Here is a 13,287-nt window from a genome sequence, read left to right as displayed (position 1 = left end):
CTATCTACTGATATTGTAACAAGGAACCCTAGCCCTGTTACTAAGAGACAGGGTGGTCCCTTTAAATCTAGAACCTTCCAGTCACAGCCAGCCAGTCAAGTAGGAGTTAAGTCTCAAGCCCTGCCAGCTGGTCAGGTGACAGGAAGAGGAAGGCCAGGATCCTACAAACGGTGAGTGGAGAAGGCTAGAGGGACAGCAGAGAGGGGGACTCCCAATGACTGTGGTGCTACAGCTGCAGTCTCTGCTGGAAGAATATGCTCCTTTGTGAGCCAGAAGCATGACCATCTAAAGTAAGCAGGCATGTTGCCTATCTTATTTCTTTATTATCCTTCTTCCATTCTATGGCCATAGAAGCCTGTTTTGCATTGGATGTTCATACCCGGAGGATTGGGCTGAAGCTATTTGGGGAGGAGGAGGCATTTAGGGAACCACTTCAGTGTGGGAACCCCAGCACCAGAGAGGGCGCAGTATTCAGGAGTGGGAGGACACCAATGCCAAAGGGGGTGCAGCATTCAGGGGTGAGCACACCCTAGCGCAAGAGGGGGTGCTGTACTTGGGAGTGAACAGACCTCAGCGCCATAGAGGGTGCTGGAGCCTCAATGAGTCTTTGAGAGCTACAGCCTGGGAGTCAAGCCGTGATTAGTGGGTTTTTGACTGACAGGTCTAGCTAGAGAGAGAACAGGTAAGCCCACAGCGGCTGAGACCCCAACATAGAGAGGAGTTATAAATACCATCTGCGAGGCTTGGGCTGCAGTGTAGGGGAGGAACGGAGCTGCAGATAGTGCCCCCTGGCATTGGGGCAAGAAATGGGCAGCCTCCTGCTTAATTAACCACTATTAATTAATTAACATCAAGGCATGGCAGGTGAAAATGTGGGCAGGTTGCCCAGAAACAGGCAGGTGGGCCAAAAGCAAAATTGGCCCTGGGAAGCACCCCCTGTTACAGATATAAAGTATTATCATGCCTTCTCATTGGTCATGAAGATTTAGATAGCTGCAATGGATTGATTGCTTATTGCAAGAGAAAACTAATGGTGCAAATTCTCATATTATAGTCTAACATACCTGGAACAGGTTTTTTTTTTAATAGGCAGAAAACAAAAGCAGAACATAGTTTAATACTAGCGGGCTCATAAAAGCAGTCAGGAGCTTAGAAGCCTACAGAAAGCAACTGGGTTCCATCACTGTAGCCAGATCCTGTGTATGCAGCTCCACAGAAGTGTTTTATGCCAAATAAAGTTATTTGATAAGACCAGGTGCTAAAGGTTGAACTCAACATCACCATCAGTCAAAGGCCACAAAACTTCATCATAACCACAACTGACCTTGTGCCAGTATTCTGGGTATAGTCATCTATTTTCTTTAAATAAAAGTAACCATTTTCATTTCAGAGTTCAAAGAATCCTTTTGCATGTGACACAACGGATGCCTCTGAGTTCTTTATTCTTCACTTACCTACCTTTGAATGCTTGCCCTTTAACCCAGCCACTTTGATGGCTCTGGAGTTGTTGTTTTTTTTCAAACGGCTTTCATGCAGGAAGTGTCCTTTGACATCCAAAGTTATTAATTGGTTTCATTTTTACCACCTGACTACAGATATCAGATACTAGATCATAACAATATGCTCTTGCTTAACAACATTACAACTAACTTGTAGGTGCAGTTACAGCTAAACATCAGTAGTGGGGTACTTGGGGGTATAAACATTATTCCAATACCAAAATAAATTCATATTAGCAGCAGTTTTGTCCAACCGGTTAGACAAGAAGATATTTCACCCAGTTGTAGAAATATTAGGGTGCTTTTTCCCCAAATGAATTAATTTGTAGTTTACTTTCTATGTAGCTAATCCCCTGACCACCCAAAGGGAACTGGAAAGAACCAAATAGTTTCACTATCTGATCTGCTTTAATTTTATGAATTCAGTACAAAAGAATGAAACCAGCCTTATAGTAGGTAGGAGCAACCTGGTCAAAGTGAACTAGGGAGGATTCACCTGGTGGAGTGAATTAGAAGGAATGGATTTCCAACTTTCTTCCTTTCAGGTAAGTCAGCAAAATAAGCAGCTCAGACTCTTTCTGGGGTTTCACAGGAGGTGTGCCAGCGGAAGCTGAATCAAACTAACTTTCTGTGTCCCTACCATGTTGCCTCTTTGACCGGCACCACCACTATTGAACTTTCCCTCCTGCCCCAACTTATCCCCACTACTTATCTTCTTCAAAACCTTTGGCCACAGAGCTGCTAAGCCAACTGCTGCAACGCAGTCACAACCCCTCACCCATGCCACACCATTCAGAGGAATAAGCATGGCTGATTTGGTGGCAAACTCAAAGAGGCACTTTTCATTTGCCTGAATACTTCTCTGTCAAATTTACCACTTCAAATACAATGAATTATGCTGGCTAGTTTCCCTCCTAATCTATGAAATAAGAGCCACCCTTATTTACCAAAAGCAATAGCACATCATATCTAGCACAAGCACAACTGGCAACAACCAGGAACAGCGGAAAAGAAGTCAGAGCATAGAATGAGAACAGAGGTTACCAGTCATCCATGTGATGAGTACAAGTGAAATAATTCAAAACAGCCTCTGGAATTCAGAGAAACAAGATAGGACAGTGGGATTGACTGGTTGTCTTGCTCATGGGTTAAATTGTGTGTTAGTAAGGAGCTGTCTCATTTCACAGGAAACAATCCACTGTCCTCTGTCCCAAACACTGGGAGAGAGAGGTTGTGGGCCTACCTCTACACTCTGTGGGGTTTTGTAAAACACAAAGGCCTTTGCAACCAACTCAATTTACTGGACAGGTGTAAGCAGGGCCAGGTCCCTGAATAAGAAAGGGAGTGCACTCACTCTCTAAAAGCAAGGACTGCAGCTGATGAGAAGGGCAAGGAAGCCCCTTGCAACCAGGACCTCACAGGAGTGTATTTTGGCTATTCAGAACCTAACTATACACTGATGCATTAATCTCCCATATGAACCAAGGTACTCTGCAGTGTTGCTGCTCAAGTTTATAAGTAGAGGTTTAGTATCACTGTCTTTATATTAGGTTACATCTTAAAAAATTACTTAGCATTTCATTTGAGGTGTTGAGAACCTACAACTTCCAGTGAAATCACAAGTTAATTCACTGGTTAATAAAGAAACCAAAGGTCAGCCCATCTGGGGGTTAATGTGACTTCAACGATCTCCCCAGAAAGCAAGCCAATGAAAGATAGTCTTTTAGAGTTTTGTCTAAACTTTTCATTTCTCTTTGGTCTGTATATAACTAAGACCTCCATGTTAGAGAAAGACAAAGCAACTGACATTTAGAAAATTGTTGTCCAGTTTCTCTGACTATTTATATCAGAGTTATTCCTTATTTACCTATTATATGCCATGAATACTTTTACTGTATATATTGTTATTACAGAAAAAAAACCTCCCAAGTTTATAAACAAATGCAAAATAAAAATACTCCACCTTTTAAACCCTTAATAACAATGGACACATTTACACGTGCCCCTACAGCGCCATTATTACTGTACCATCATTTAGTACTTTCTTTTGGAAATACTAAATAATGGTTCAGTAACAGCCTGTAGGGCCCCATGCTAATGGCACATGGTTATTTTTAGCCTCTATGTCACCGTAGCAATGCACTATAGCAAGGGAGCAACAGCATCACGTTTGTGCCCATTGGCATGACGTCACTGTAGTGCATTGCTATGGTGACATAGCATCTCATGTAGACATTCCCAATAACTATCATGTATACAGCCCTTTTTTAGGCGATTTTGTTTTAATATTAAAAAATTAATACATTATAGCTGATGATTTATTTCTGTCTCGGTTAATCTAATAATAATCTTATTGTTTAAAAATGCATATTTTATCAAAAGAATAAACAAATTGAATTATTCTTTATTAACATTTTCATACTTAGTCCTTCATAGGCAAATACTTGAGTGCATGCGAGTGATAGAGAAGGGTTACAACACAAAGGCACAATTTATTTCTTAAATTCAGCCAGGTTATCACTTTGCTATTAATTGATGGACACTGTAATTATACATAATACAATGAAATAAAAGAAACATGAACGTTCCAATAGACCAAAATACTCTGGAAAAGTTTTGAAATGACCTTTTTATTGGTCCTTCCATTTCAGTACAAGAGCTTCTCAATTATCTTGTAGTTAAATCTAATATATTTAACAACTATTTAGCCAACACAGGGCCACAAAGCAATGCTAAATTCTCCATCTTGCACACACAAATAGAATACAGAAGTTATAGTCTATTATTTTGACATAAGTCAGAAAATAAAGCCAAAACAGACTTTTCCCTTTAAACCAAAGTAAACTGAAATCCCACTGTGGAATATATTCCACTCAACCTTCCTCAAAATTATTTAGTCATTAGTTGGATATAATCAAAGCTATGGGTTCATCTTCTGGCACGAGAAAAAAGGGGTCAAAACTCTTTGTAGGATCAAGCCGTTCATGTATTTTGAAAACTATAGACAAAAAAATATGCTCCCTGATCATTTTAAATTATAATCAATAAATCAACTCACCTGCAAATGCTGAGAGTTGTCTGTCATATTGTCCTCTCGCCTACGGACTTCTTCCAGCAACTGCGCATTCTTCTTCTTTTCCAGTTGTTGATTGTGCTTCAGGTTGGCCACTTTCTTGTTTTGATCCTTCATATGTCTAAGAATCGTATGCATATCTCTGTTAATTATAATGGCTACAATAACTGGTGACAAAGTCAACTTGTGAATATGATATAGATAAATGATTTATTACCAGATACAAATACCTCACAAGTCAGATTTAAAAAGTGACACCTAATCATATTCTTAAAATCACATATCAAAATAGTTCAAGCAAAACTAAATTTAAAATAAAACAAATGTTCCAGGTCATTGATTGGTTTAATCTTTGATATGTGCTCACAATATATTCCAAACACTCTTTAAGATGGAAAAATACATAGTCTTGTGGTAAGGGTGGCTCTCAACATAGTAATAATATTTTTTTAAATATGTGTTATAGATTTAGTTGGTAACAGGCTTACTCTGAAGCTGACTGCTTCATAAAGTGTTGTTCTCATGGCCAATAAACTATTTATGCATTCTTTATACTGGCACTGATTTCATGGGTTAGGTCTGTCATAACATTAATGGTTAAGACACAGGGAAATAACAGGTAAAGGGTTCTGAATGTTCTGGTTCTGCTTGCTGTTTGCTTAACTGTGCTGTGTGTTTTCTTTTTTTCTTTTTCTTTTTTTAAATTCATGCAATGCCTTTGTTATTTATAACGCAGGGGCTTCTGAAGTATAAATAAGCTATTGCCAATTAAAGGATGCCTATAAAATATCTTCCCAGTGAAAAATATATCTTTATTTCCTTCTCTCTTACTTTTGAGTTCTACAGAATAATTAAGTAAACACAATAATTCCCAGATACTTTTAATGAAATTGGAATGATTTTAACAGAATTACACTTTTTATTTGAATACTGCGTTCAACTTACACTAATTGTTTCAAAACTTCCTCATCCTTTACTACAAATGCTATTTACAATATTCCCAGGTCTTTTGTTTCTTGCATGTTGAACATACACCTTGATGCAGTGGAGAAAAATTTTCTTGTCACGTACCCAAAGTAGTCAACCACTGTCATTTCAAACTCTAAAAATTGTTTTCTACTTTCTACCTACTTGGATTCTTAGATATTATTTTCTTTGACTTTCTTTTGATTCTAAGGAATTTGCTTCCTTTTATCTATATTATAATAAAGTCATGTGCAAATTCCTAATGAGATCTACACACTAATCCCTTTTTGGCAGATGAACAGGATATTTTCCAGTGCCCATAAGGATCACTGGAAAATTCCCAGTTGCTTTTGCAGAAGGCTTAATCATAATAATAACAATAACAACAATAACAACAATAATAATATTAAAATATAAAGTTATGCACTATATTTGCTATATAAACAATAGTATGCTGCGGCAATTTGGTCATCTAAACTACGTTTGCCATTAAAAATACTTCTTTCTTCCCATTTATGGGCGCATCCAGAGGAGAGCACATGTGCCTCTTGCAGTGTCTCAAACCCCTTTGAGATGCTGAAAGAGGCACATGTGGGAACAAAAAAACGTTCCCCACACTGCACATTTGCACACATTTGCAGTGTGGGGGAAAAATTAGGCCCTGGATATGCAGGGGTCAAAAAAAATGCACTGCAAAACAGCGGGGCAAGGCAGGGTCCTGAGGCAACTGGAGGCTCGGGTCCTCCACAAAGACACTAGTAGCCAGCCAGAGTGTCTCAATGGCTGGCCCCTACCCCAGTACTGAAACACGCTGCCTGCCTGTGCAGGCCAAGTAGCAGTGCAGGCTGCAGTGACTGTGACCTGGGTTCTGTGCCAGGTAAGTAGGGAGTGGAGGGGGCTGGAGAAGGGGGGAGGGAGCCATGCGGGGATCCCTGCCTTGCCCCAGCTCATGTTCACTCCCCCAATCACTCCCCCACCCATCCTCATCCCTTTCTCACTCCCACAGCCCCACGATCGCTCCCCACCTGCTCCCAACTCCCCACTGGCTGCCCTGCCTGGACCCATCCTCCCGTCACTCAAAAAAAATAAATGGTACAGGTGCAGAATAGCTCCCCACACTGTCTGGGACCTGGAGCCACTTGGGCTGAGTGGCACCAGGCTCTGGGTGGCAGCTGGAGCCACCCCAGCTTCGAGACACTGTGTAGTGCTCTGCTAAACCACGCTGCACCTGCGTGATGGGACAGTGGAAGCGCAGGTGCCAGGCAACAGGGGCCAGTCCCCACGGCCCCCCCACCCCGCACAGCATGAGGGGGCTCTGCCATGACTTCTCAGTGGCCCCAACAGCTGCTGTTACAGCTGGTGAGTGCAGGGCTTCTTTTTTTTTCTGTTTTGAGTGTCAGGAGGCTGGGGCCAGGTAGCGTAGTGATGGCTGGGGGAAGGGGGCTGGAGACAAGCCCCTGGAGAAGGGGGATCAAGATGAGCACCTGGCTATATTCCCCTGCTCATCTCCAGCCTCCTGCTCATTCCCCTGCTCATCTCCAGCCCTCTGCTTGGTCTTCTGCTCATTTCCACCCTCAGGAGGTTGGAGATGAGCTGGAGGTTGGAGACAAACAGAGGAACATCTTCAGCTTATCTCCAGCCTCCTGGTTGTTCTCCTGCTCCTCTCCAGCCTCAACGAGCAGGTGGCTGGAGATGGGGGGGGCAGCAGGGGGGTTCTAGGGGGAGTGCTGTAGCCCCTGGTGGCAGGGCTGGGACCCTGAAGGAGGGCAGTCCATGTCCAGGAGACCCACCTCTTCTAAGAAGCCACCCTACACAGTCCCCCCACATCCACAGTCCCCCCACACCTACCCACACACTGATCCCCATTCCCCCACATCCCCCCACATCCCCCCACTCCCCTCTCTCCTGCAAACCCAACATCACTGTATCACACACCCACCATGTGATAAGGAAACCAAAAACAAACATCAAAACATCTAGATATTTAGGATTTATTTTATTATGATGATGGAGGCACTTGTAAGCTCCAAGGGATAACTAGGTCTAACAGCCACAAACTTCTAGAAGGCCAATTCAGACTCAATATAAGGAAAAACTTCTTTACAGTCTGAGTGTCCAAGGTCTGGAACAGACCCCCCAGAGGTGGTGCAGGCACCTACTCTGGACTCATTCAAAAGGCATTTGGATGTTTATCTTGCTGGGATCATCAGACTTCCTGCATCTGGCAGGGGGACTGGACTTGATCTCACAAGGTCCCTTCCAGCCCCTAATGTCTATGAAATTCCTTCAAAATTGTAAATATATCAATAAAACATTGCCAAATTGATTTGATCTCTTTCTCTCTCTCTCAAAAAAAAAATTATATATATTATTGGTGTTTTGTTTTACTTGTGGAAGAACATGGATTTGGGGGTATTTTAAAGAGTGACTTTGGATTGTTTTGTTTAACAGGGATTTTGCAGTTTGTAAGTAGGGACCACCAGAATTCCTACTAGTGAGTCACGTGGCAGGACCCAGGTAGATAAGCCTATTCAGAGCTGGCACCACACTGAGAACATCTTCTGGGCGATAGCTGCCCAGATGGCTGGGCTGTGGCACAAATGGCAGCAGTGCTGCACAAAGGCCAACTGTGTAGCCAGAGCCCACTGACAGATGGCCCAGAGGTGCAGATGCCTCTAATGGCCATACAGTCCCCATCCAGCTCTGGCAGGCATGCAGCCTTGGGTCCACATGCTGTCTCAGGTGACAGACAGGCTGCAGCCCCCACTGCCAGGCTGCTGCATGTGGGTAGAGGGTGCAGGGAACTCTCCGGGCTGCTTCAACAGTCCAGCTGGCACAAGGGGTGGTGTCCCCAGATACCAATTGGCCAGGCCCCAGAAGCTCCTGTCTATTTGTAACACTCATACTGTGGGCCCTAAGGCCCATCTGGCTAACTAGTAACCTCATGTGGGGCTAATGACCCCAGAAGCTCCTGAGAGTGAGCAGCCCTGAGCTACTTGCCAGGGCAGCTTTTTATAGTACTGGGGCCAGCACAGGTGCTGGCCCTAGCCTCTAGTTCCCCCTGGCTGGGAGAAGTCAGGCAGGGTTATTTTGCCCCAAGTGGCACAATTTGCCCCACACCAAAGTGTATGTCTGGGCATGTGCACTGAGGCAAAAAGCCCTGGCTCAAATTTGTACCAATTCTTTTTGCCATAATATTGTCTGCTCAGAGGCACTGAGAGATGATTCTGCGTGTTCTACAGCATTCAATGGATTTTCCCACAATCTAAATCCAACTCTGCAGTTTGCAGGATCAATTTTCAACAGGACTTTTGTAGAAAGGTGAGCTGACACCTCCATTTTCATCTAATCAAAACAAAAAAGTCTGCTTCTCAGTTGACCTCTGCACCTTGCACTCACATACCACTGCATTTTGGGAGCATTTTATACTTTACTTTGCACTGTTAGAAATGATTGCTCTAGGTGCAGAGAAACAGAGCACCAAGTCCAAAGTTACTTTTTTGGTGGAGGACCTTTATATGTGCTGAGAACAGATAGCAGCAAGCAGAATTACTGGCACTATCCAAAACTCTATTAAGGAAATACTGCAACACACAAGAATCTATCAGTGACTAAAAGCAGCCAACACAACTAACTTCTTCTGTTTTTTACTTGCTGACTTTTTCCTCGCAATACCAGGGAAGACATTTTGCTAAATCCTTTGCAATACAATGTGTCCTCTTGTGCAATGTCTCCTTTTACACATTATAAGGGTTTATAGATGGTTTATATCACCTTATAGTATATTAGAATTTGATTAGTAAGATCCTTTACACATTTTTGGTCATTACTTAGGATTTCTACCTCCTAATATAATGGTGCATAATAGCATGAAGTGATTTTTTTTCCTTGCTTAATGGGTTTGGTTAAAGTACAGATTTGACAGTATATTTATTTCCTTTCTTGGATCCCAATTTTGTCTGGACCTTCTGTTTTTAAAAAAATACAGAAACTATTACTAGTTGTATTTTCTATGTCTGGGGCATATATAATGTATACAGAATATCCAGCTAAAAATACAATCTCTGCACCATGATTGCAAAATGTCCTTGCTTAGTACAAAGAATGGGAAGGGAAAAAAATTAAAGCTGTGTAGACCACCTAAGCTCTGCCTCTTCATGCTTATACAACAGGAGAGTCTTTATGACATGATGCACACAGTGTCTTAAATTAGACAATATAATATACACACTTCCCTAACTTTAAGAGATGCATACGGCACTTTGTACTACCATTTATTACACTGCATGTACTAGCAAAAGAGCTAAACTAAGTTCATACACATTTAAACTAGAGAAGTTGATAAAGGCTTCAGTTACTTGGCTTATAAGAACTAGGAGGCACTCCCTGAAGTTAATAGGAAACAGGTCTAAAATGAACTTGAGGAAGTACTCTTTTACACAGCACATCATTGCCACAGGAGACTACAGAGGCAGACAGTATAAACAGGCATAATAAGTGTTTAGACAAATTCATGGAAGACAGGTTCATTGATAGCTATGAAACAGAACAGTCAGGAATCTACCCTCTGACATTCCTAAACCAATGATGGTTGACACTAGGGAAGGTATGAGAGGGGATAGATTATACTAGACATGCCCTGTACTCTTCCTCTAAGGCATCTATGATTTCCCATTGTCATAGTGAGGATACACGGTTAGATGGATTATTATATGGCCCTCCCTATGTTCTTAAGAAATATGGAAAGCCTTGTCTCATTACTGTGCATAACATCCATAGAAAATTATGTATGATGATTATAGTGTAATAGAAATAGATTTTAATCATGGGATTCAATTACTATCGAGGCACCGTGCATATCATTATATTAAAGACAGGCCATGTACAGGTGTTATTAGGGATGCACTGACAGACATTTTGGGGGCCATTTTTAAGGAGCCATATAAGCCGATACTGATCTGGTGTGTGTCCCCAGATCTGCACATGGGGCAGGGCAGGCTATCGCTGAGGGCTGGGGTCGGGGCTGCACCAGGTGGTTCCTAGCAGGAGGTTGGGCCAGGCTGTGCTCAGGGTAGGTGGCAGATCTGGGCAGGGGCTATGGGGAGTGCTATCTCCACCCCAAAATTTGCGTAGCCCCCCCATAGTTCTCTCCCAGCACCACCACTGCCTTCCCTGAGCACAGCCCCAGGCCAACACCCCTGCCAGAAACAGCCTGGCATAGCCTCCGGCCCCAGCCCACAGCAACAGCACATCCTGCCCCACGTGCAGATCTAGGAACACACACCCCCATGCCCTTCCAGGGTGTATACAGGGTGGGAGCTGCACCCCACACACCTTCAACAGACAGATCACTTGTGGCTCTGTCCCATGCACCCACCCTGCCCCAACTAAGCCGTGCCTGCCCCAGCCCCACTCCCTCACTCACCACGGGGACCGTGATCTGCCCCTGCATGCCCCTTCCCCACATTTGATTTACCAGCCAGATGCTGCTCTCCAAGCCACTGGGCTGCATTCCTGGCTGTGTGAATGCTGCAGCTGTGCCCATGCATGGGGCATTTATCAGCCACATTATCAGCTACATCAAGCAATAAAATCCAATTTCTGATACTGTCAATTTTCCCTATATCAGTGCCGATCCAATATGGGACTGATGCATTGGTGCACCTCTAGGTGTTAGATTTCTATGAGCAAAATCACAGTTCTCCTAGTAGAAATAAGAAGCATACAAGTGTTTTCCTATGAGAAACATGCCTGTTCTGGGACAAAAATCTTCCAGTCTGAGACCCAGAAGATCTCCCTTGTCTAGGAATTTCTCTCACAAGAGTGGATGTTTATATACTGTTAAATTCCCCTCCCAGTCTGGTCTGGGAGTGGACTAAAGAGGTGGGATAATGAAGTGGGACCAGTATGGGAGGGGACTAGAGCAGTAGGACAAACCACCTACCTGTCTCCCCTGACTGGGATCCCTGGTCTGAGGAGCAGGTAGAAGAGGGGGGTTGTGAAGCTCCTCCTCTACTTAGCTCCCAGCCACCAGGAGCCAAGCAGAGGAGCAAGCTGGAGTTTCAAATCTAAAAAGAAGGTGGGGGGTTGCAGTGCTGCTCACTCCTGAAGCTGAGTGGAGGAGCAGCTGTCTACTACTTCTCACTCTGTTTCCAGACCAGAGTCCCCAGTTTAAGGAACAGGATGGGGGCTTTGCTCCACTGTTCAGTTCTTCCAGAAATGGGAGGACTGGAAAAGCCACTACTTCCCATATGTTCCCTGGACAGTCACTCCAGTCTTGGGAAGGTGCAAAGAGCAGGGGAGAGGGGCAATTGCAGCCTAAACATCTGTACTGTTCCCTCTCCCAGAATCATTTCTAGCACTGGAAATTATCTTCTACAACATATAAACGCTGTCCATTTTCACCACTAAAAATGAACACCTGTTCACAGCCGCAGAGAGCTCAAAAACTTGGGTCACAATAAGATGCAACCAATGGATAACCAGTTGGTTTGTTTGCATAAATTAGTAGCTTCAGTGTCCATAGCAAGGGGCGTATTTCAATATACACATAGAAGATGTAAGAGTTAAGGTTGTAAGTGCAACATCTACAGTTATTCATTGACTACTGGGCTTTTCAAGTGCAGTATTAACTGGCTCTTGAGAATATTTTTGAGGAAACTTCCTGAGGGGTTTTAATTTTATTTTGCTTGGTTATATTTTAACTTTAAAACATACTATATTATATAATGGAATATATAAATATATTTTTACACTTTTTTGCAATATTTTATAAGAATTATTTATGTGATACAATTATAACTATGATTATGAATTCTATTGTCTGTTTATCTATCAACCTAAACAATGTTATATATTCATATGAATGTATATTATACTAGCCAATTGCCCATCAAGAATTATGCGGGGGTGGAGAGAGGGAGCTGGGATGGAATGCCGCCACCCAGTACCCCATGCTGCTGCTGTTCTGCCTCTTGCAGCGCTGCTGGCCTTGGCTCCCCCACCCTCTGTCTGGTCCTCGGTGCAGCTTCAGAATCGTGGCTGCACTCCCCCATGCTTCGAGCACTCTGATTGGCTGTTTCCATCAGCCAGAGGGCAAATAAAGTGTTACAGACAGACAGACTTAGACTTTATAATATTAGAATTCCAAAGGCTTCTAGCAATTCTTTCTCCTTTGCGCTCAGGTCCTAATTTAAACACAGTACATATGTATAAATAAGCACCTTAAGAATCAGTAGTCCTCCTGAAGTCAGTTAGGACTAATGATTCTTAAGATGCTTAGTTATACATATGTGCTGTTTTTAAATTCTTAACATTGCATGTACATGCATACCAAATCGACTTAAAATATGGTGACTTAACTAAGTCACCTGAAGTTAAGCCACATCGGAACGTACACATGCACAGCTCCTTGGCATTGTGTCTGCCATCTTGTTAGCTAACTCAGTTTAACTAATCCAACTCTAGATAATACACCTCAGAGGTATATTATTTTGTGCTGCATTTAAGTCAACTCTGCTCCATATACATGTGTACTCTCTGATAGTTAAGTCAACCTTAAAAAGTTAAGTCAGCTTAACCATCAGAAAGTTATATGCATCCACTTATATGCTTTGCAGGATTAAAGCCTCAGTAATGATTACACAAAAAGATCAGGCAATGGTTTCTCACCGAGGGCCAGCTTCGTCACCCTCCCTTTCACTAAGGAATCTCATTCACTTCAGTGGAACCACACAACGCCTCCCTTAA

The 13,287-nt window shown here is 42.9% G+C and overlaps 1 protein-coding gene across 1 annotated transcript in view; it reads right to left on the bottom strand.

Annotated features, from left to right (window-relative positions):
• ERC2 (ELKS/RAB6-interacting/CAST family member 2) overlaps positions 1-13,287 on the bottom strand; it is a 1,129,221-nt gene that overhangs the window by 448,253 nt on the left and 667,681 nt on the right. The window contains exon 13 of the mRNA XM_019505002.1: positions 4,558-4,693. Within this exon, the coding sequence (XP_019360547.1) occupies positions 4,558-4,693 (136 nt within the window). The remainder of the gene's footprint in view (positions 1-4,557; positions 4,694-13,287) is intronic.

This window comes from Gavialis gangeticus, unplaced genomic scaffold, assembly GCF_001723915.1.
Source record: "Gavialis gangeticus isolate Ggan-Ray unplaced genomic scaffold, GavGan_comp1, whole genome shotgun sequence".
Lineage (NCBI taxonomy): Eukaryota > Metazoa > Chordata > Crocodylia > Gavialidae > Gavialis > Gavialis gangeticus.
Note: the sequence above shows the minus strand (reverse complement) of the source record. Positions and strands in the feature narration are given on the sequence as shown.